Below are 22,814 nucleotides of genomic sequence, written 5' to 3'. Positions count from 1 at the left end.
TTTACATTACATTTGATCAACACAGACTTCTAAAGCAGCTAACGTTACATCTTAGGATCAGAGGTATTAAATACCCAACATAATTCTAGTCATCCGACGAGTAGAATGACTGACAAACGGAAAAAAGCACAGGACAGTATTTTATTGGAACCAATCAGGGAAGTGAAAAACTAAGGTTATAAGATTGCCTAACCAGCTACGCTGAGCTTCAGTAGGTAATGCAGATGCATGTTACGGTGTGGTCTGATGGATCACTGCAGCTGAAGATGATTTATGGTTGCCACAGTGGCCATGGGTCGAACCATCAAGTAGCAAAGCCATGCAGAAGGATCAAGGGAGCAAAGTGAAGAAGATGGATGAAGTTACGCAGCGGGACACTCATCTGCCGAAAAGAAAAGGCAGTTGATAATAAGTCTGAGACGTTCCACACTTCTATCCAGAAATATTGTCCAACTTCAACACACTTCACAAACAGAGATGGGATGTACCATTTTTGGGGAAGATAGCGATGTTTTCGGGCAGAATGCCATTGTCCAGGGAGAACTGCCTAAACTTCTGCAGCAGGTCAGGGCCCAGGTCTGTCCCACGGGCTGTAGACACAACACATGTAGTGCATGGCACACTAAATATACTGTGGAAGGATGCAATATTTTGTAATATAAGATTTCTAACAAATGACGGGGAAAGGAATAGTGAAACAATGAGACTGAGTCATAGGATTTTGCAGAGGAATGGAAAGTATCGTACCATACAGGTTGGTGAGCACAGCTGAAACACCCTTGGTCTTGGTGTGAATAAGAGCATACTCGTCATACTTAACTTCAACGACACGCATGTCATTTTCATTACTCCAGCCTGGAGGGGACGAGAGGGAGTTGAATTTACAATATCACACATATGCCCATTAGTACACTGTGTGTGTATGTGTTTATAGGTTGTAGACTTACGCTCGCTCTTGTAGATGAATTTCCCCGCAAGTTTTGTCTTCTTGGCCAGGTGGTTCATTCTCCAGCAGGAGCCATCAGCGCTACAGAGACAATACAGTTAATACAGAATCAGCACAATGTCTCTCTCTTTCTCTCTTACTTACTTCCGGCTAGAATATGCAATATCCAGGTCTCCGTTAGCAGTTGGTGTCAGCATGGTGGTGCCCATCTTCATGTCGGCCCTGTGTTTGACGAACCACTGGGCATTAGTGGCAAATCCAATCACGTACCACTTTCCTGCCACCTGCAAAAACCAGCCCCGATTAGATTACATCACCTCCTCATTCCTGTCTGCAGGGGTCACAGAACGTATCAACCTTAAAGAACGGCTTCCTTTGAAAAGCAACAGATCCCTATGAAAACGGCATCTGTGGCATCAATATGAGTCCGAAAGTTATTCTAGAATCAAAATTGACTTCGAAGTGTAAACAGGATAATTATGGAGTTTGGAACATCCATGCGTCACAACGGGTAAAGGAAGGTTGGGTTTTGATTTGAGGATGTCAATTTGCCCACTAACATGGGGTGAACAGCTGCGGTGATTGCGCTCTATCTAATAGCATTAGACAGTGAGACAGACCTGCTCAGCAGCTCCGACTGTTCACATAAGACACCAACTCAAGCATTTCCTTGCTTGAGAAATACTGCACTAAACACCTTAGATGTAAAGCTGCACAACTAAAACATCCTTGGCAAAAACGTCAAAATTAATTACAGATTTCTATTTCTATTTAGTTCACTCTGGGGATTTTGAGGAGGTGAAATAGGCTACAGTGTCTCATGGGGGACAAACATCAATAACCAAATGTGTAATCGGCCAGGAAACACACCTCCAAGACTGAAAATTCTTTTTTCTAATGAGCAACAGAAAAACCCACGTGCCAATTGGCGTGTTCAGTGGTTCTTTAAATCTGTGAGGGCTGATACTGAAATAGCCCTGAATCATTCATGAATGAACATCTCAAAAGCTATTGTCTCAATATGAACACCCAACAATGTGTCACTAGAATTCCCACATTTGTCTTCATCCATTTGAATCTTGTTTTCATCACAGGTTCCTTTCTGTATTCTTTCTCCTAACGTTTCTTTTTTTCTCCATAATAATCCCTAGTTTGTTCCTCGTCATTTGATTTTCAATGTAACGCTGATTTCTGATCCCTCTCTTCATTCTCTCTCTTACCCCCTGTAGATTGAAGTCTCCTTGGGGCATGACCTCAGCGGTGACAACCAAGGAGCAGAGCAGTGCTCCTAGTGCGCTCAGCAGCATGGTCGTCATGGCTACAGCAGAGCAGGGTCAGTATCAAGAATTATAAAGGACAAAACAGGAGATCTGCTTTTCTTAGCTACCTCTCACTCCTATATATACTGTAGAGCATGGGTTTACTGTAGAGCATACCCCCCCCCCCCTCCATACACACACACAAGCTGCTACCTGCTACCATCTCTATCCCCCGCCTCTTAGACACACACACAATACCCATGGGTGGAGATGGGGCTTGTTGGGGGTGTGGCTGTGACCTCCCACTCCTAACCTCTAAAGAACCCCGGAGGTGGTGAGATCACGGGTTCAAACAGGAGCAGCATCATGTAATATGTGTAGGCGTGTGTGCATGTGAGTGCATGTGAAATGGGCTGAAAGCTCTTGTATGCAACAGCCCATCAATTTAGAAAATAAAATACCAGCAGCCAAAATAGACGGACAGTGATAAACAAAGCAGTATCTGCCCCTCCAGTGCTTTCTGTGGGCAGGAACTAGTGAATCAAATCTAACTGTCAGCACTTTAGATGGTAAACAGAGCACCCCCTAACACACAATCCCTGTATCTTTCTTTGTGTGTGTGTGTGTGTGTGTGTGCGGTTTAATGTGAACTTTTAACTATCAGTGTAAAACCTTGCTTGAGGGTAGTAAAAGAGCAAGACCACATGTAATGTTAGTTTCATATAATCTCAGGTCAACACAATTTTAAAGGTATAGTCAATTCAAAATACAACTTAACATGAATTTCCACATATATTTTGAGTGGTTTATCTCTTTAAATAATACTGCTTCGGGCAAGTAATCCTTACATAAGTTCTTAAAATCTATTTGCCCGTTGTTAATTTTCTGCTCTTGTTGGAGGCGGTAGACATACTGTGATGGAACAGACACACCTACAGCTCACATATTGTACCTTGCCAGTTGGTACAGGGGTCTTGAAACATATCATTATTCAATCCAATATTGAATTTAATGTATTTAAAAAGATTTGAAAAAACACAAGGGATTTTAGTCTACTGACTGAACAACCATGCATGCAAGTTTTGTTATTACTGTGCTATGTTCTATGGTATAGATCAGGGGTCTCCAACATTTTCTAGCATGAGAGCTACATTTGGGGTGGCAGGTAGCCTAGTGGTTAGAGTGTTGGACTAGTAACCGAAAGGTTGCAAGATCCAATCCCCGAGCTGACAAGGTAAAAATCTGTCTTTCTGCCTCTGAACAAGGCAGTTAACCCACTGTTCAGGCCGTCATTGAAAATAAGAATTTGTTCTAAACTGACTAGTTAAATAAAGGAAACAAGCTACTCATTTTTTTTCTAGCTTTAGAAATAGGCACATTCTCCTCTCTCCTGCAACTTTCCCGGGTCCTTAGTGTAAGAGAAAGTAGTGCACAATGTTTTGTCAATATACCTGGTAAAATAATGGTTAATAAAAAAACTCCAAGAGAGCCCTATAAAACCTGTGCTTATGTTTTCTCAGTTGTATTTTTCCTGGTTTTAGATTTTGGGGGGGTTTCACTCAAAATTACAATTGTTCATAGAGAAAACAACAAAATCAGATATTCTGAGTCTATGTCAGTGCTTCAATCACATTAGAAGACAATTATTTTTTAGGTCTGGAAGGAAACTAACATTTTTATTTAATTGAGCATCTGGCCCTTTAATTGCGCAGTGTTCTGCCTTATGTGCTGGTCTAGGGATGGTTCTGTACTGCTGCTGCTCATTTCATGGCAAAGTTGGCAAATAACAAATAATCGATAAGAATGTACTTACTCATGACATACTTTTGCCAGGTAGGCTAAGCCTACTTTGCAGTTAACATTTAATTGCAAAGTTTTGGGGGAAAGTATATCTGTCAACCCACAAGATTGTAATCACATCAACCGGCTATTATCAAATCAAACTGTATTGGTCACATACACATATCTAGGAGATGTTATTGCGGGTGTAGTGAAATGCTTGTGTTCCTAGCTCCAACAGTGCAGTAGTATCTTAACAATTCACAACAATACACACATCTAAAAGTAAAAGAATGGAATTAAGGAATATATAAATATTAGGACGAGAAATGTCGGAGTGGCATTGACTAAAACACAGTTCAATAGAATACAGTATATACAGTTGAAGTTGGAAGTTTACATACACTTAGGTTGGCGTCATTAAAACTCGTTTTTCAACCACTCCACAAATTTCTTGTTAACAACTATAGTTTTGGCAAGTCGGTTAGGACATCTACTTTGTACATGACACAAGTAATTTTTCCAACAATTGTTTACAGACAGATTAATTCACTGTATCACAATTCCAGTGGCTCAGAAGTTTACATACACTAAGTTGACTGTGCCTTTTAAACAGTTTGGAAAATTCCAGAAAATAATGTCATGGCTTTAGAAGCTTCTGATTGACTCAAATGATGTCAATTAGCCTATGTGAGGTGTCAATGCAGATGTATTTCAAGGCCTACCTTCAAACACAATGCCTCTTTGCTTGACATCATGGGAAAATCAAAATAAATCAGCCAATACCTCCTTGGGAGCAATTTCCAAATGTCTGAAGGTACCACGTATATCTGTACAAACAATAGTATGCAAGTATAAACACCATGGGACCACGCAGCCATCATACCGCTCATGAAGGAGATGTGTTCTGTCTCCTAGAGAAGAATGTACTATGGTGCGAAAAGTGCAAATCAATCCCAGAACAACAGCAAAGGACCCTGTGAAGATGCTGGAGGAAACAGGCACAAAAATATCTATATCCACAGTAAAACGAGTCCTATATCGACATAACCTGAAAGGCCGCACAGCAAGGAAGAAGCCACTGCTCCAAAACTGCCATAAAAAAGCCAGACTACGGTTTGCAACTGCACAAGGGGATGAAGATCATACTTTTTGGAGAAATATCCTATGGTCTGATGAAACAAAAACAGAACTGTTTGGCTATAATGACCATCGTTATGTTTGGAAGAAAAGGGGGGAGACTTGCAAGCCAAAGAACAAATCAAATCAAATTTATTTATATAGCCCTTCGTACATCAGCTGATATCTCAAAGTGCTGTACAGAAACCCAGCCTAAAACCCCAAACAGCAAGCAATGCAGGTGTAGAAGCACGTTGGCTAGGAAAAACTCCCTAGAAAGGCCAAAACCTAGGAAGAAACCTAGAGAGGAACCAGGCTATGTGGGGTGGCCAGTCCTCTTCTGGCTGTGCCGGGTGGAGATTATAACAGAACATGGCCAAGATGTTCAAATGTTCATAAATGACCAGCATGGTCGTATAATAATAAGGCAGAACAGTTGAAACTGGAGCAGCAGCACGGTCAGATGGACTGGGGACAGCAAGGAGTCATCATGTCAGGTAGTCCTGGGGCATGGTCCTAGGGCTCAGGTCCTCCGAGAGAGAGAAAAAAAGAGAGAATTAGAGAGAGCATATGTGGGGTGGCCAGTCCTCTTCTGGCTGTGCCGGGTGGAGATTATAACAGAACATGGCCAAGATGTTCAAATGTTCATAAATGATCAGCATGTTCGAATAATAAGAAGGCAGAACAGTTGAAACTGGAGCAGCAGCACGGCCAGGTGGACTGGGGACAGCAAGGAGTCATCATGTCAGGTAATCCTGGGGCATGGTCCTAGGGCTCAGGTCCTCCGAGAGAGAGAAGGAGAGAATTAGAGAACGCACACTTAGATTCACACAGGACACCGAATAGGACAGGAGAGGTACTCCAGATATAACAAACTGACCCTAGCCCCCCGACACATAAACTACTGCAGCATAAATACTGGAGAACACCATCCAAACCATGAACCATCAGTCAGGAAGTTAAAGCTTGGTCACAAATGGGTTTTCCAACTGGACAATGACCCCAAGCATACTTCCAAAGTTGTGGCAAAATGGCTTAAGGACAACAAAGTCAAGGTATTGGAGTGGCCATCACAAAGCCCTGACGTCAATCCCATAGAAAATGTGTGGGCAGAACTGAAAAAGCGTGTGCGAGCAAGGAGGCCTACAAACCTGACTCAGTTACACCAGCGCTTTCAGGAGGAATGTGCCAAAATTCACCCAACTTATTGTAGGAAGCTTGTGGAAGGCTACTCGAAACGTTTGACCCAAGTTAAACAATTTAAAGGTAATGCTACCAAATAATGCTACTAAAATAAAGTGGTGATCCTAACAGACCTAAGTAAGAGGATCAGATGTCAGGAATTGTTTCCGACTTCAACTGTACATATGAGATGAGTAAAGCACTATGTAAACACTATTAAAGTGACTAGCGTTCCATTATTAAAGTGACTAGCGTTCCATTATTAAAGTGGCTAGTGATTCCATTATTAAAGTGGCTAGTGATTCCATTATTAAAGTGGCTAGTGATTCCATTATTAAAGTGGCTAGCGATTCCATTATTAAAGTGGCTAGTGATTCCATTATTAAAGTGACTAGCGATTCCATTATTAAAGTGGCTAGCGATTCCATTATTAAAGTGACTAGCGATTCCATTATTAAAGTGGCTAGTGATTCCATTATTAAAGTGGCTAGCGATTCCATTATTAAAGTGGCTAGCGTTCCATTATTAAAGTGGCTAGCGTTCCATTATTAAAGTGACTAGTGATTCCATTATTAAAGTGGCTAGTGATTCCATTATTAAAGTGGCTAGTGATTCCATTATTAAAGTGGCTAGTGATTCCATTATTAAAGTGGCTAGTGATTCCATTATTAAAGTGGCTAGTGATTCCATTATTAAAGTGGCTAGTGATTCCATTATTAAAGTGGCTAGCGTTCCATTATTAAAGTGGCTAGCGTTCCATTATTAAAGTGGCTAGTTCCATTATTAAAGTGACTAGCGTTCCATTATTAAAGTGGCTAGCGTTCCATTATTAAAGTGGCTAGCGTTCCATTATTAAAGTGACTAGCGTTCCATTATTAAAGTGGCTAGCGTTCCATTATTAAAGTGGCTAGTGATTCCATGTCTATGTATTTAGGGTGGCAGCCTCTATCGTACAGGGTTGAGTAACCGGGGGGGTAGCTGGCTAGTGATGGCTATTTAACAGTCTGATGGCCTTGAGATAGAAGCTGTTTTTCAGTCTCTCGGCCCCAGCTTTGATGCACCTGTACTGACCTCTCCTTCTGGATGATAGCGGGGTGAACAGGCCATGGCTCGGGTGGTTGATGTCCTTGATGATCTTTTTGGCCTTCCTTTGACATCAGGTGCTGTAGGTGTCCTGGAGGGCAGGCACTGTGCCCCCAGTGATGCGTTTGGCAGACTGCACCACCCTCTGTAGAGCCCTGCAGTACCAGGCAGTGATACAGTTGGATGGGGAGCGTCGCTGCACAGCTATTTTCAGGTCTCTCCAGAGATGTTCAATCGGATTCAAGTCCAGGCTCTGGCTGTGCCACTCAGGGTCATTCAGAGACTTGTCCCGAAGCCACTCCTGCGTTGTCTTGGCTGTGTGCTTAGGGTCGTTGTCGTGTTGGAAGGTGAACTTCGCCCCAGTTTGAGGTCCTGAGCACTCTGGAGCAGATTTTCATCAAGAATCCCTGTACTTTGCTCCGTTCATCTTTCCTTCGATCCTCTTTGTCTCCCAGTCCTTACCTCTGAAAAACATCCCCACAGCATGATGATGCTGCCACCACCATGCTTCACCGTAGGGATGGTGTCAGGTTTCCTCCAGACGTGCCTCTTAGCATTCAGGCCAAAGTGTTCAATCTTCGTTTCATCAGACCAGAGAATCTTGTTTCTCAACGCCTGCGTCTTTTGGCAAACTCCAAGCAGGCTGTCATGTGCCTTTTACTGAGGAGTGGCTTCCGTCTGGCTACCCTACCATATTGGTGAAGTGATGCAGAGATGGTTGTCCTTCTGGAAGGTTCTCCCATCTTCACAGAGGAACACTGAAACTCCGTCAGAGTGACCATCGAGTTCTTGGTCACCTTCCTGACCAAGGACCTTCTCCCCCGATTTCTCAGTTTGGCTGGGCAGCCAGCTCTATATCAAATCAAAAAGAAATAGTCACATACACGTGTATATCAGATGTTATTACGGGTATAGCGAAGTGCTTGTGTTTCTAGCTCCAACAGTGTAGTAATATCTAACAAGTAATATCTAACAATAGACACAATCTAAAGAAAAGGAACAGAATTAAGAATATATAAATAAATATTTGGATGGTGTTTCCAAACTTCTTCCATTTAAGAATGATGGAGGCCACTGTGTTCTTGGGGACCTTCAATGGTGCAGACATTTTTGGTACCCTTTCCCAGATCTGTGCGTCGACACAATCCTGTCTTGGAGCGCTGTGGACATTTCCGTCATGGCTTGGTTTTTGCTCTGACATGCACTGTCAATTGTGGGCCCTTATATATACAAATCATGTCCAATCAATTGAATTTACCACAGGTGGACTCCAATCAAGTTGTAGAAACATCTCAAGGATGATCAATGGAAACAGGATGCATCTGAACTAAATTTCGAGTCTCATAGAAAAGTGTCTGAATACTTGCAGTACCAGTCAAATGTTTAGTTACACCTACTAATTCCAGGGTTTGTCTATATATATATATATTTTTTTTTACAATTTTTACAATTGTAGAATAAAAGTGAAGACATCAAAATTATGAAATAACACATGTTGTAACCAAAAAAGTGTTCAAAATCTACATATATTCTATATTTTTAAGATTATTCTAAGGAGCCACCCTTTTCCTTGATGAAAGCTTTGCACACTCTGTTGCTTTCATACAGTTATTCTTAGCTGTACCATGCTCACCTGTCTTACAGACACTGTATATTTTCCTTAATTGACAAATCATAAATGATTGTGTGAATCACTACTAGAAGCTAGTCAAACAGACAGAAAGGACAGACAGACAAACAGACAGCTATTGCTCACCAACGTCAGCCACTTTATGAAGCCAGTTCATCACTGAGGGGAAGGAAATGACAACACAGTAACTACACAGTCAACCATGTGAACACCTGTTACTTTAGCTAAATAAGAAATTGTTTTAAAAAATGGTTTAATCCTAGAATTGAAGTGGCCTAGAAGCTGGAATAGTACAGACTAAATATGAATGAGTGTGTAATAGATGTGTGGAGTCTTTAATGAGTCTTTAATGATTGGTTAGGGCAATATGAACTCATCCTGTTGATCACTGTTTTGGGTACAGAAACAAATATTACAGTGGGGCAAAAAAGTATTTAGCCAGCCACCAATTGTGCAAGTTCTCCCACTTAAAAATATGAGAGAGGCCTGTCATTTTCATCATAGGTACACTTCAACTATGACAGACAAAATGAGAAAAAAACATTCCAGAAAATCACATTGTAGAATTTTTTATGAATTTATTTGCAAATTATGGTGTAAAATAAGTATTTGGTCACCTACAAACAAGCAAGATTTCTGGCTCTCACAGACCTGTAACAACTTCTTTAAGAGGCTCCTCTGTCCTCCACTCGTTACCTGTATTAATGGCACCTGTTTGAACTTGTTATCAGTATAAAAGACACCTGTCCACAACCTCAAACAGTCACACTCCAAACTCCACTATGGCCAAGACCAAAGAGCTGTCAAAGGACACCAGAAACAAAATTGTAGACCTGCACCAGGCTGGGAAGACTGAATCTGCAATAGATAAACAGCTTGGTTTGAAGAAATCAACTGTGGGAGCAATTATTAGGAAATGGAAGACATACAAGACCACTGATAATCTCCCTCGATCTGGGGCTCCACACAAGATCTCACACCCTGGGGTGAAAATGATTACAAGAACGGTGAGCAAAAATCCCAGTACCACACGGGGGGACCTAGTGAATGACCTGCAGAGAGCTAGGACCAAAGTAACAAAGCCTACCATCAGTAACACACTATGCCGCCAGGGACTCAAATCCTGCAGTGACAGACGTGTCCCCCTGCTTAAGCCAGTACATGTCCAGGCCCGTCTGAAGCTTGCTAGAGAGCATTTGGATGATCCAGAAGAAGATTGGGAGAATGTCATATGGTCAGATGAAACCAAAATATAACTTTTTGGTAAAAACTCAACTCGTCGTGTTTGGAGGATAAAGAATGCTGAGTTGCATCCAAAGAACACCATTCCTACTGTGAAGCATGGGGGTGGAAACATCATGCTTTGGGGCTGTTTTTCTGCAAAGGGACCAGGACGACTGATCCGTGTAAAGGAAAGAATGAATGGGGCCATGTGTTGTGAGATTTTGAGTGAAAACCTCCTTCCATCAGCAAGGGCATTGAAGATGAAACGTGGCTGAGTCTTTCAGCATGACAATGATCCCAAACACACCACCCGGGCAACGAAGAAGTGGCTTCGTAAGAAGCATTTCAAGGTCCTGGAGTGGCCTAGCCAGTCTCCAGATCTCAACCCCATAGAAAATCTTTGGAGGGAGTTGAAAGTCCATGTTGCCCAGCAACAGCCCCAAAACATCACTGCTCTAGAGGAGATCTGCATGGAGGAATGGGCCAAAATACCAGCAACAGTGTGTGAAAACCTTGTGAAGACTTACAGAAAATGTTTGACCTCTGTCATTGCCAACAAAGGGTATATAACAAAGTATTGAGATCAACTTTTGTTATTGACCAAATACTTATTTTCCACCATAATTTGCAAATTAATTAATTAAAAATCTTACAATGTGATTTTTTTCAGATTTTTTTTCAGATTTTGTCTGTCATAGTTGAAGTGTACCTATAATGAAAATTACAGGCCTCTCTCATCTTTTTAAGTGGGAGAACTTGCACAATTGGTGGCTGACTAAATACTTTTTTGCCCCACCGTATGTGTTGTACTTAACCAGATCTTTGGATCCCGTTTTCCATTTCAAAGTATTTACAATTCGATTAGGGTCTGCAACAGACACAGCCAACCACCTCGTGATCGAATGGCCACAACACTTACAGTATTAAACACGTGGACATTGAAACGTTTTAAAATCAATGCTCTCAATTCTCAATAAGGTTACAATCACCACACAGTGTCACATGCAAGGAATCACCCAGAAAAGACATTGGTGGAGAGGAGAGAAACAGAGAGGAAGAGGATAAGTAAAATTATAACATATGACTCACCCAGAGCCTCTTGAATCTTCTTTACTCCTCTGGGTAATGAGATCCTATTTTTCTTGGTTTTACGTTTTCCATCTAAAAATATAAAACAGGGAGGTCCGGTCAACTGAGTCAAGGTTCTCTGAGTCACTCAAGGTTCTCCTGTAGCCTACCCTGTAACACTGTTATCATAATCACATGACTATGTCCTGTATGTTGTGCTGCATGTAGTGAGTTATGTCATACTCACCAGATTTAGTCAGCAATAGACCCACCACCACAAGCATCACGATCAGCAATGACTTCATCCTAGTGCTGTGATACTTTGCATATCTCCCGTCTTATTCTGGTGACTTTATGCCAGTTCGGTTCCTTTTCTTCTCCGAACAACCTCTACTTTAATTTTTTTTGTTTGTATTTCACCTTTATTTAACTAGGCAAATCAAAACCAATTCTTATTTACACTGACAGCATACCCCGGTCAAACCCGGATGACGATGGGGCGATTGGGTGCTGCCCAATCACGGCCGGATGTGATACAGCCTGGAATCGAACCAGGGACTGTAGTGACGCCTCTCACACTGAGATGCAGAGCCTTAGACTGCTGTGCCACTCGGGGGGCCCTCATCAATTCCCCTCATCAAACCCCCCAAGACAGAAGGATAATGACCAGTTTTCAGCTTTGTGTGCGTTTTGGTGAAATATGGTAATCACAGGTAAAAGCAGCCATCAGCCAATCATATGCTGTCATTACAGGTTGTAATCACCTCTTACAATGGGTGGGGCCCTCCTTTGGGTTGCATACAGCAGACACCCAATTGAGGGAAAATGTTTTCTGCAAAAAGAAAAGGAAAACTGCACACCACAATTGACTCTCCCCTTTCCTGTTGCCAGAATTATATTTTGATGGCCAGAACCAACTCAAAGTCTGTTTTGATCTTAAATGCAGAAAATGTTTCAAACAGTAGACCTATAGGAGGTACAACCTGAGGCTTCTTCGATGAAGGAAAACTGTACCACTATAGTGTCAGAAATCAAGCCTCTTCCTCCAGATGTGCCGGTTTTAAAAGGAGACCATCCCGATTTGAGGCCTCGATTGGAAGACTGCACTGTACTCAACTGACAGAATCTCTACCTGATACGTGGTACAATAAAATCATAAGAAACGTCAGTCACTTCTAGGGATTACGCAATAGGTGTACAGTAATTGATGTGATAGAGATGTCGGAAATGTCATCACCTACAAATATGCAAATTGAAATTAATAGATTCTTTAAAAGTTTTACAAAAAGTAAAGTCAGATGTCAAATGTTTATTTACATTGTATTGTACCAAAATACATTTAGTCAAAGGTGAAAACGGATTTTAGTAGAAAGACAGATATTTACCAATGGAAGTATAAAATACAGTATAGTACAATACAGTATAGTACAATACAGTACAGGTGAGCATAAAAATGGGTACACATGATCCAGAGCAGGCATGGAGGCTGTTGGCTGGATTATGGGGGTGGCATCATCTGCAGGGAGTTACAGGTATTCAGAAGAAGCCAATAGGGTCATTGTGAGTTTTTGGAGTCTGTACTCTATGCAGCTCCAGTTTCCCACCAGCGTGGGGTAGTGTTTAATGGACGCGCAGGTGCATAAATTCATCTCCACCAACATGGACCTATAAGAAAGGGAAGGATTAGGGCCTGATGAGTGATGCATAGGTGATAGAGAGACATGACTCTCAAGACCCGTATGTACTGAGTAAAGATCCATTTGTTTAGTGTTTACAAAGCTCTTCCAGTACATGTTTACGCCCTATACATTTTTAACATAGCCCAATGCTTTGAAAGCCATACAGGGGGTTGTGAGGGCGTGGCAGGGAGTCACAGCTCTCACAGAGCTTGAAGACAAAATCATGACTCAATGTATTGCAGGGGTCTCCAACATGTTGATTGCGAGCTACCAGTAGCTCGCAGACCACTTATGAGTAGCTGGCAAAACAGACGGCTATATCCGGCTGCAGACGGCTATATCGGTCCGCTAATACAGGACTATTAAAGCCCCAGTGCACTACTTTTGTGAGAAATTTGAATTTTTTCAAAATATATTTGTATTCTTTTACTTTATATGGGATCATCAGATCAGGATACTTTGCTCTGTCATACCGAGGCTTGGTGAAGATCAAGGCCGGGAGTGTTGGAAATATAAAAAATGTAAATATATATTTTTTTAAACTTTGTTTACTTGTTTGAGATTAAGAACAATTGACTGAGAAGCTCAGTTTATTAGTGGTGTACGTGATTAAGACAATCAGACAATGCCAAATGGGAAAGTCATGCTCCCGGTTCAAGTATTTTTAATTTTACCTTTATTTAACTAGGCAAGTCAGTTAAGAACAAATTCTTATTTTCAATGACAGCCTAGGAACAGTGGGTTAACTGAACGACAGATTTGTACCTTGTCAGCTCAGGGGTTTGAACTTGTAACCTTCCGGTTACTAGTCCAACACTCTAACCACTAGGCTACCCTGCCGCCCCTGATTTTATTTAGACGGGAGTTATTATATAATAATAAATAAATTACTTTAGGGCAATCCAGCATCCTAACAGTGCACTGTGCACCCGCCAACCCTCCCCAGTTCGCAAGAGGCTGAAACCAGATATCTGTATATATTGACGAGATGCTCATGTCTCTGCCCTAACAATGGTACTCTTTGTCCCAAAGGCAGGAAGGCAGGCGACAAGCTTAAGCCTGTATATTATTCCCATAGAAAGGCATTGGGCTTACTCTGTACAGATTTTGGTGAGAGTGAGCCCTCTCGCTTCGACCTCTTCCTCTCTGCTGAAATTAGGCTATATCACTGGAGAAAGGGACATAAATGTGTATAGAAATATACTTTTTTTATCCAGTCGGATAAACACTCCAAACAGCCAACCTGACTGCTCGGAGGCGTCCGCATGGTCCTAAAGCACACCGTTGCCTCGTTTTGTATCACATTCCAATGATAAAACTGGGGGGGGACCACCCCTGGTTAGCCACTATTGGCTTAAAAATCCAAACCTAACACAATATGTGCCAATTAATTTCCAACAATATTGCCTATTTCTGTCTGTGTGTTGCGGCCATTTGTCTATTACTCCGTGCATAGCCAGTGTACTGATGGGTCGTTCGCGAATGAACGGCCCCCGAAATACTTATTTACCACCATAATTTGCAAATAAATTCATTAAAAATCCTACAATGTGATTTTCTGGATTTTTTTCCCTCATTTTGTCTGTCATAGTTGAAGTGTACCTATGATGAAAACTACAGGCCTCATCTTTTTAAGTGGGAGAACTTGCACAATTGGTGGCTGACTAAATACTTTTTTGCCCCACTGTATATCATGAGTAAGTATATCATTTGTTTTGATTATTTGTTCATTGGAAACCTTGCCATTAAATTAGCATCAGCAGTACAGAACCTTTGCTAGACCTGCATATGAGACAGCTCATTAGATAAGCAATTAAAGGGCAAGATGCACAATTAAAAGGGAACTACACTCAAAAAATAAGATGTGTTCGTTTTCTTCCAGACCTAAAAAAATTGTCTTCTGATATGATTTAATCATTGACATCAACTCAGAACATTCAATTTAGTTGTTTCTCTGTGAACAAATATAATTTTGAGAGTGAAAATCCTTAACAAATCTGAAACCAGGAAGAATAAAACTGAAGTAAAAAAATCACAGATTTTATAGGGCCCACCTTCATTTTTTATTAACCATTATTTTACCAGGTATATTGATCAGTAAACATAGTGTACTACTTTATCTTGTACACTTAAGGACCCAGGGGAGAGGAGAAGAATGTGCATATTTGAAAGCTAAAACAATATGAGTAGCTCACCTCATGCTAGAAAAGGTTGGAGACCCATGATAGTGGAACCCCGAGACATTTATTTTTGCAAAAAATAGGCTAGAAATAATACAATAATTTTTTTATACAAGAAGAGTGAAGAAGTTGGTCTCCACCACAACTTGTGTTTTGACAGTGAAAACATCAAACTTCTTTCCAGAATGTGGCTTTATCTGGAAACACTTAAAAGACAATCAGGCAATGATTTAGTTGTTCCAGCAACATTCCAAATTTACTTCATATAGCCTATGCACATGCACACCTATAGGTTTGACATTTGTTATTTACCCACAAATGGAATAACATGGTTGAGGTAATTATTGTGTGTCATCTTTGTTGAAAGAATATATTTGTTATTTACCCACAAATTGAATAACATGATCGAGGTAATTATTGTGTCATCTTGGTTGAAATTCAGTTGGACAGCTAGACTAAGCAGGCGAAATTAAGGAATTATGCTCACTTTATATCAGATTTGATGCACTTCGGGAGTGGCATCCTTCACGTTCGTGGCTAGAATGGATCCAGTTTCTGTCAAAAGTTGATTTTTGTTGCATTTTAGCTAAGCCTAACTCTTTTCCTAACCTTAACCTAATTATTCTAACCTGCTACGTGAATTATCCTAACCTGCTGTTTAAATTGTCCTAACCGGCTACAAAACGTCAAACCTGAATTTAAATGGACAAAAGCTGGATCCCGCCGTCTAGCCATGGCCTTCACCTCGGAGGCACCGCTACACATCATCATGATTAGTTGAAGTAGGAGAGTTAGTTACAGCTGAACAACCTACAAAAGATTTGACAAATGAATTTTTACTTTGTTGTTTATATTGTCACGATCACATGACTTGAGTCATGCTTTTTGAAAGGTACCATTCTATTTATGAAGTGGATAAACTGCCGCTGTATAAATCTACAAGCTGTTTGTATTCACACAATGCAATGGACATTCAACTGCTGAGAAAACGCAGGTCCACTGAGCAGAGTGGTCGTCCATAATAACTAAGCAATATGGCCGGAGGAGGTGTGGTATATGCCCGATAGGGCTGTTCTTACGCAAGACGCAACGCAGAGTGCCTGGACACAGCCTTTATCCGTGGAATATCGGCCAAATATTACAAACCCCCGAAGAACCCTATTGCTATTATAAACTGGTTACCAACGTAGTTAGAGCAGTAAAACTAAATGTTTTGTCATACCCGGTGGTATACGTTCTGATATGCCAGAATTCAGGGCTCAAATCACCCAGTTTATAATAGCACTTATAAGATATATCTTGTATTCGTGGATTCATTTACCCAATATATATATATATCTAACAGGTAAGCAGTATCATTTAGAACCAACCCATAAACCCATCTTCATACAGATTATTTAACCCCTAATAAGCTTGATTATCAGACACCTGAAATAGGATGTAGCGCCAGCAAGGCCTTCAGAGTTAGATTGCACTAGATCTGGTACCACAGACTCATGACCACAACATACTTCCTTTACCCAAACACACATCTACTTATGCCAGTGGCCAGGGAGAGGCATTAGTCCCCTGAGGAGAAATACAACTTGTAAAGACTGGTGGTATATTTGTACTCGCTTCGACAGTTCCTTCCCCTGTGATCATTTTTGTTTTTATATTTATTTCATCATCATGAACTTTGTTGTATAATTCAGTGTAACTAGAATTCTATAGGAGGTAAATTATTGTTTTGTACACATTTGTAAATAAAGTGTGTAGATGTAAACCCTTAACAAACAAAAGGAGGAATCAGAGCTGTGTTATGGATGTACTGGCAAGAAGTAGGATAACATTTTCAATAGAATGATGGTACACCAAGGTTACTTTTAGAGCTGGGTTTACATTACATTTGATCAACACAGACTTCTAAAGCAGCTAACGTTACATCTTAGGATCAGAGGTATTAAATACCCAACATAATTCTAGTCATCCGACGAGTAGAATGACTGACAAACTGAAAAAAGCACGAGACAGTATTTCATTGGAGCAAGTCAGAGAAGTGAAAAACTAACAGAGTTTACACCTACGCTGGGATGAACTTGCATCTGAATTGCCTAGTGAAGGCGGATCCTGATGGGCCAACGGAGCTAAAGGTGGTAAATGGTTGCCATGGGTCTACCGGCCGAGTAGCAATGCCATGCAGACTGATCAAGGGAGCACGTTTAGAAAGTGAAAAACATGGATGAAATTTCACAGCAGGACACTCATCTGCAGAAAGAGAGAAATACGGTTGATAACTATGTCTGAAACATTCCACACTTCTATCAAGAAATATTGTGCAACATAAACATACTTCATAAATGGGTTGTACAGATGAGCTGTACCATTTTTGGGGGGAGGATAGCCAGTGTCCAGGGAGAACTGCCTAAACTTCTACAGCAGGCCAGGGCTCAGGTCTGTCCCACGGTACAATACATGGCACACTAAATATACTGTGAAGGATACAATATTTTGTAATATAAGATTTCTAACAAATGACGGGGAAAGGAATAGTGAAACAATGAGACTGAGTCATAGGATTTTGCAGAGGAATGGAAAGTATCGTACCATACAGGTTGGTGAGCACAGCTGAAACACCCTTGGTCTTGGTGTGAATAAGAGCATACTCGTCATACTTAACTTCAACGACACGCATGTCATTTTCATTACTCCAGCCTGGAGGGGACGAGAGGGAGTTGAATTTACAATATCACACATATGCCCATTAGTGCACTGTGTGTGTATGTGTTTATAGGTTGTAGACTTACGCTCGCTCTTGAAGATTAATTTCCCCCAGAAGTGTCTTCTTGGCCAGGTGGTTCATTCTCCAGCAGCAGCCATCAGCGCTACAGAGACAATACAGTTAATACAGAATCAGCACAAGGTCTCTCTCTTTCTCTCTTACTTCCGGCTAGAATATGCCATTTCCTGGTCTCCATCAGCAGTTGGTGTCAGCATGGCGTTGCCCATCTTCATGCTGGCCTTGTGGTTGATGGGCATTAGTGGCAAATCCAATCACGTACCACTTTCCTGCTACCTGCAGAAAACAGCCCTGATTAAATTGCATCACCTCCTTATTCCTGTCTGCAGGAGTCACAGAAAGTTGAAACCTTAAATCTGTGAGAGCTGATACTGAAATATTCATGAATCATTCATGAAGGAACATCTGAATAACTATTGTCTCAATATCAACACCCAACAATGTGTCACTAGAATTCCCACATTTGTCTTCATCCCTTCCATTTGAATCTTGTTTTCATCACAGGTTCCTTTCTGTATTCTTTCTCCTAACGTTTATTTTTTTCTCCATAATAATCCCTAGTTTGTTCCTCGTCATTTGATTTTCAATGGAACGCTGATTTTTGATCCCTCTCTTCATTCTCTCTCTTACCCCCTGTAGATTGAAGTCTCCTTGGGGCATGACCTCAGCGGTGACAACCAAGGAGCAGAGCAGTGCTTTTAGTGCGCTCAGCAGCATGGTCGTCATGGCTACAGCAGAGCAGGGTCAGTATCAAGAATTATAAAGGACAAAACAGGAGATCTGCTTTTCTTAGCTACCTCTCACTCCTATATATACTATAGAGCATGGGTTTACATAAACACCCTCTCCCATACACACAAGCTGCTACCTGCTACCATATCTATCCCCCGCCCCTTAGACACACACACACACACACACACACACACACACACTAGTTATACAGTACCTATGGAGATGGGGCTTATGGGGTCACTCCTCCCTCTGTAGAACACTGGAAGTGAACTTATCCACAAAAAGGGACATCATGAACTGAATTTTGAGATGATGAGAGCATTCATCAAAATGCAAGTGCATAATACACATTTAATCTCAAATAAATTGAGATAACATTAGAAAAACATACAATGAATTCTCTTGGTGATTGTCTGCATGCTATGAGTGTGTACAGTACGAGTCAAAAGTTTGGACACATCTACTCATTCAAGGGTTTTTCTTTATTTTTACTATTTTCTACATTGTAGAACAATAGTGAAGACATCAATACTATGAAATAACACATATGGAATCATGTAGTAACCAAACAAGTGTTAAACAAATCAAAATATATGTTATATTTTAGATTCTTCAAAGTAGCCACCCTTTGCCTTGATGAAAGCTTTGCAAACTCTTGGCATTCTTTCAACCAGCTTTACCTGGAATGCTTTTCCAACTGTTTTGAAGGAGTTCCCACATATGCTGAGCATTTATTGGCTGCTTTTCCTTCAATCTGCGGTCCAACTCATCCCAAACCATCTCAATTGGGTTGAGGTTGGGTGATTGTGGAGGCCAGGTCATCTGATGCAGCACTCCATCACTCTCCTTCTTGGTCAAATTGCCCTTACACAGCCTGGAGGTGTGTTTTGGGTCATTGACCTGTTGAAAAACAAATGATCGTCCCACTAAGCCCAAACCAGATTGGATGGCGTATCCATACAGAATGGTGGTAGCCATGCTGATTAAGTGTGCCTTGAATTCTAAATAAATCATTGGCAGTGTCACTAGCTGGATGAGAAAATGCCAAGAGTGTGCAAAGCTGTCATCAAGGCAAAGGGTGGCTACTTTGAAGACTCTCAAATCCCAAAAATATATTTTAACACTTTTTTGGTTACTACATGATTCCATATGTGTTATTTAATAGTTTTGATATCTTCACTATTATTCTACACTGTAGAAAATAGTACAAATAATGAAAAACACTGGAATGAGCAGGTTTGTCCAAACTTTTGACTGGTACTGTATGTAATGTGTTTGTGCATGTGAAGTGGGCTGAAAGCTCTTGTAAGGATCAGCCCATCAATTTAGAAAATATAATAACAGGAGCAAAAAAAGACAGACAGTGGGCAGGAACTAGTGAATCAAATCTAACTGTCAGCACTTTAGATAGTAAACAGAGCTCCACCTAACACACGATCCCTGCATCTCGCTTTGTGTGTTTGTGTTGGTGGGTGGGGGGGTGGGGGTTAATGTAAAATATAACTATCAGTGTAAACCCCAGTATAAACCCTGTAAGACCAAGCCTTCATGTAATCATATCATCTCAGGTCAACACTTCCTGTCATCTCAGTTCAACACAATTTTAAAGGTATAGTCAACTAAAAATACAACCTACCATGATTTTCCACATACCTTTTGAGTGGTAAATCCTTTTAAATATTATACTGTTTCATGCAAGTAATCCTTACATAAGTCCTAAGAAATTGTTTGCCAGTTGGTAATTTTCCACTCTTTTGGCAGTTGGCGGCGATAGACAGACTGTTATGAAACACCTGAAACACGTGTGGGCAAGTCTTTATGTCACAGACACACCTACAGTTCACATACTGTATCTTACCAGTTGAAACAGTGGTCTCGAAACATATCATTATTCAATTCAATACTAAGAAATCAAACCAAGAAATGTTCTCAGCATGTCAAGACAATATTTGTGTGCTTACTTCAGGTGTGTAAATACAATCAAACCATGATTGAGCGGCTAAAATAGTTTATCGGAACATTATTTAATTGAACAACAAATGTAATTCACTTCATTCCGAAAAATAAAACCACAAACGATTGTAGTCTACTGACTGAACAACCATGCATGCAAGTTTAGGTATTTCTGTGTTATGGTATAGATTAACTGGTATGTACTATGAGCAAGAAAACTGACAGTTATCAAGATGCCTCTATGTTCATTCTGACAGATGGCAGATTCAGCTTGTGGATTGAACTGGGGAAGTTTCAAGACGTGTTGCGGTGCGGGTGCGGCAAGTCTATTCACACAAGCTTTGCTCTCTCCCAGCTGTCCCGTAGAAGATTTCATGAGAAAGGGACCTCTGCTGTCCATCTATAGTATTGACACTGTGTTCTTGAAGTGGAGAGAGGACAGACGAGAGTACAAGTCTATGTATGATTGGATTAGATGATAGAAGGTAGAACATCAATTACACAAATTGCACTAAATAGGAGGCTACTCACTCATATAGTCTTTGGTACTCACCATTACTGTCAAGTCTAGCTTCAAGTCCCTCATACATAGCTGACTGTGAGGGTAAAGGACAGGAGGGAAGCAAAATGAGGGAAACAATGCAGACAATCCTCCCCTCTAAGGTGTTCATATAGAATGAACAAGATGTGTAGTTGACAGTAGGTTTATTTTGTTTTCATACAGTTCTTCTTAATTGTACCACGCTCACCTGTCTTGCAGACACCGTTAGCAATGCCTTTTCCTAAATTGAGAAATCAAATCAGAAATCATTGTGTTAATCACGGATAGATGCCAGACAGACAGACAGACAGACAGACAGACAGACAGACAGACAGACAGACAGACAGACAGACAGACAGACAGACAGACAGACAGACAGACAGACAGACAGACAGACAGACAGACAGACAGACAGACAGACAGACAGACAGACAGACAGACAGACAGACAGACAGACAGACAGACAGACAGACAGACAGACAGACAGACAGACAGACAGACAGACAGACAGACAGACAGACAGACAGACAGACAGACAGACAGACAGACAGACAGACAGACAGACAGACAGACAGACAGACAGACAGACAGACAGACAGACAGACAGACAGACAGACAGACAGACAGACAGACAGACAGACAGACAGACAGACAGACAGACAGACAGACAGACAGACAGACAGACAGACAGACAGACAGACAGACAGACAGACAGACAGACAGACAGACAGACAGACAGACAGACAGACAGACAGACAGACAGACAGACAGACAGACAGACAGACAGACAGACAGACAGACAGACAGACAGACAGACAGACAGACAGACAGACAGACAGACAGACAGACAGACAGACAGACAGACAGACAGACAGACAGACAGACAGACAGACAGACAGACAGACAGACAGACAGACAGACAGACAGACAGACAGACAGACAGACAGACAGACAGACAGACAGACAGACAGACAGACAGACAGACAGACAGACAGACAGACAGACAGACAGACAGACAGACAGACAGACAGACAGACAGACAGACAGACAGACAGACAGACAGACAGACAGACGACAGACAGACAGACAGACAGACAGACAGACAGACAGACAGACAGACAGACAGACAGACAGACAGACAGACAGACAGACAGACAGACAGACAGACAGACAGACACAGACAGACAGACAGACAGACAGACAGACAGACAGACAGACAGACAGCTATTGCTCACCAACGTCAACCACTTTATGAAGCCAGTTCATCACTGAGGGGAAGGAAATGACAACACAGTAACTACACAGTCAACCATGTGAACACCTGAGCAATGGCATCATCACTTCCATGATCACAACTCACCTTGGGTCGTCACTAGAACAAACACAAAATAAATACCATCAGTTTTGTCCAAAATATCTGAATAAATATTGTATTAATAATGCAGATTAATCATTATATGCACGCAACAATATTATTTTTTACTTACATCTCAAATGTTCATTTACAATGGCATCCTCTGTTACTTTAGCTAAATAAGAAATAGTAAAAAATGTTTGTTTAATCCTAGAATTGAAGTGGCCTAGAAGCTGGAATAGTACAGACTAAAAATGAATGAGTGTGTAATAGATGTGTGGAGTCTTTAATGAGTCTTTAATGATT

At 41.1% G+C, this 22,814-nt stretch overlaps 1 protein-coding gene and 1 long non-coding RNA gene across 2 annotated transcripts; both read right to left on the bottom strand.

Moving 5' to 3' along the window:
- Positions 1-122: 122 nt before the first annotated feature.
- LOC109873233 (lipocalin) lies at positions 123-2,366 on the bottom strand. Its single transcript, XM_020464846.2, has 6 exons — positions 2,167-2,366; positions 1,091-1,230; positions 948-1,027; positions 748-855; positions 489-590; positions 123-382 (listed from the first exon to the last, which is right to left on the bottom strand). The coding sequence occupies exons 1-6, from the start codon at positions 2,260-2,262 to the stop codon at positions 363-365; spliced, it is 546 nt and encodes a 181-aa protein (XP_020320435.1). The 5' UTR covers positions 2,263-2,366; the 3' UTR covers positions 123-362.
- A 10,213-nt stretch (positions 2,367-12,579) lies between these two features.
- LOC109872922 (uncharacterized) lies at positions 12,580-21,031 on the bottom strand. The gene is made up of 6 exons (XR_004205937.1): positions 18,559-21,031; positions 17,936-18,204; positions 17,736-17,843; positions 17,513-17,620; positions 17,216-17,396; positions 12,580-12,955 (listed from the first exon to the last, which is right to left on the bottom strand). It is a non-coding gene; the product is annotated as an uncharacterized LOC109872922 (long non-coding RNA).
- Between the last annotated feature and the right edge of the window lie 1,783 nt (positions 21,032-22,814).

Source organism: Oncorhynchus kisutch, linkage group LG28 (genome assembly GCF_002021735.2).
Source record: "Oncorhynchus kisutch isolate 150728-3 linkage group LG28, Okis_V2, whole genome shotgun sequence".
Classification (NCBI taxonomy): Eukaryota; Metazoa; Chordata; class Actinopteri; order Salmoniformes; family Salmonidae; genus Oncorhynchus; species Oncorhynchus kisutch.
The sequence above is the reverse complement of the archived record's forward strand: the minus strand, read 5'-3'. Positions and strand labels throughout refer to the sequence as shown.

Excerpts from the sequence above, each read along its gene's own strand:
- LOC109873233 (XM_020464846.2), bottom strand. The coding sequence starts at position 2,262 with ATGACGACCATGCTGCTGAGCGCACTAGGAGCACTGCTCTGCTCCTTG. Across the intron at positions 1,231-2,166 it reads GAGACTTCAATCTACAGGGG|GTGGCAGGAAAGTGGTACGT; the intron begins GTAAGAGAGAGA and ends TGGTTTTTGCAG. Across the intron at positions 1,028-1,090 it reads ATTGCATATTCTAGCCGGAA|CGCTGATGGCTCCTGCTGGA; the intron begins GTAAGTAAGAGA and ends TTGTCTCTGTAG.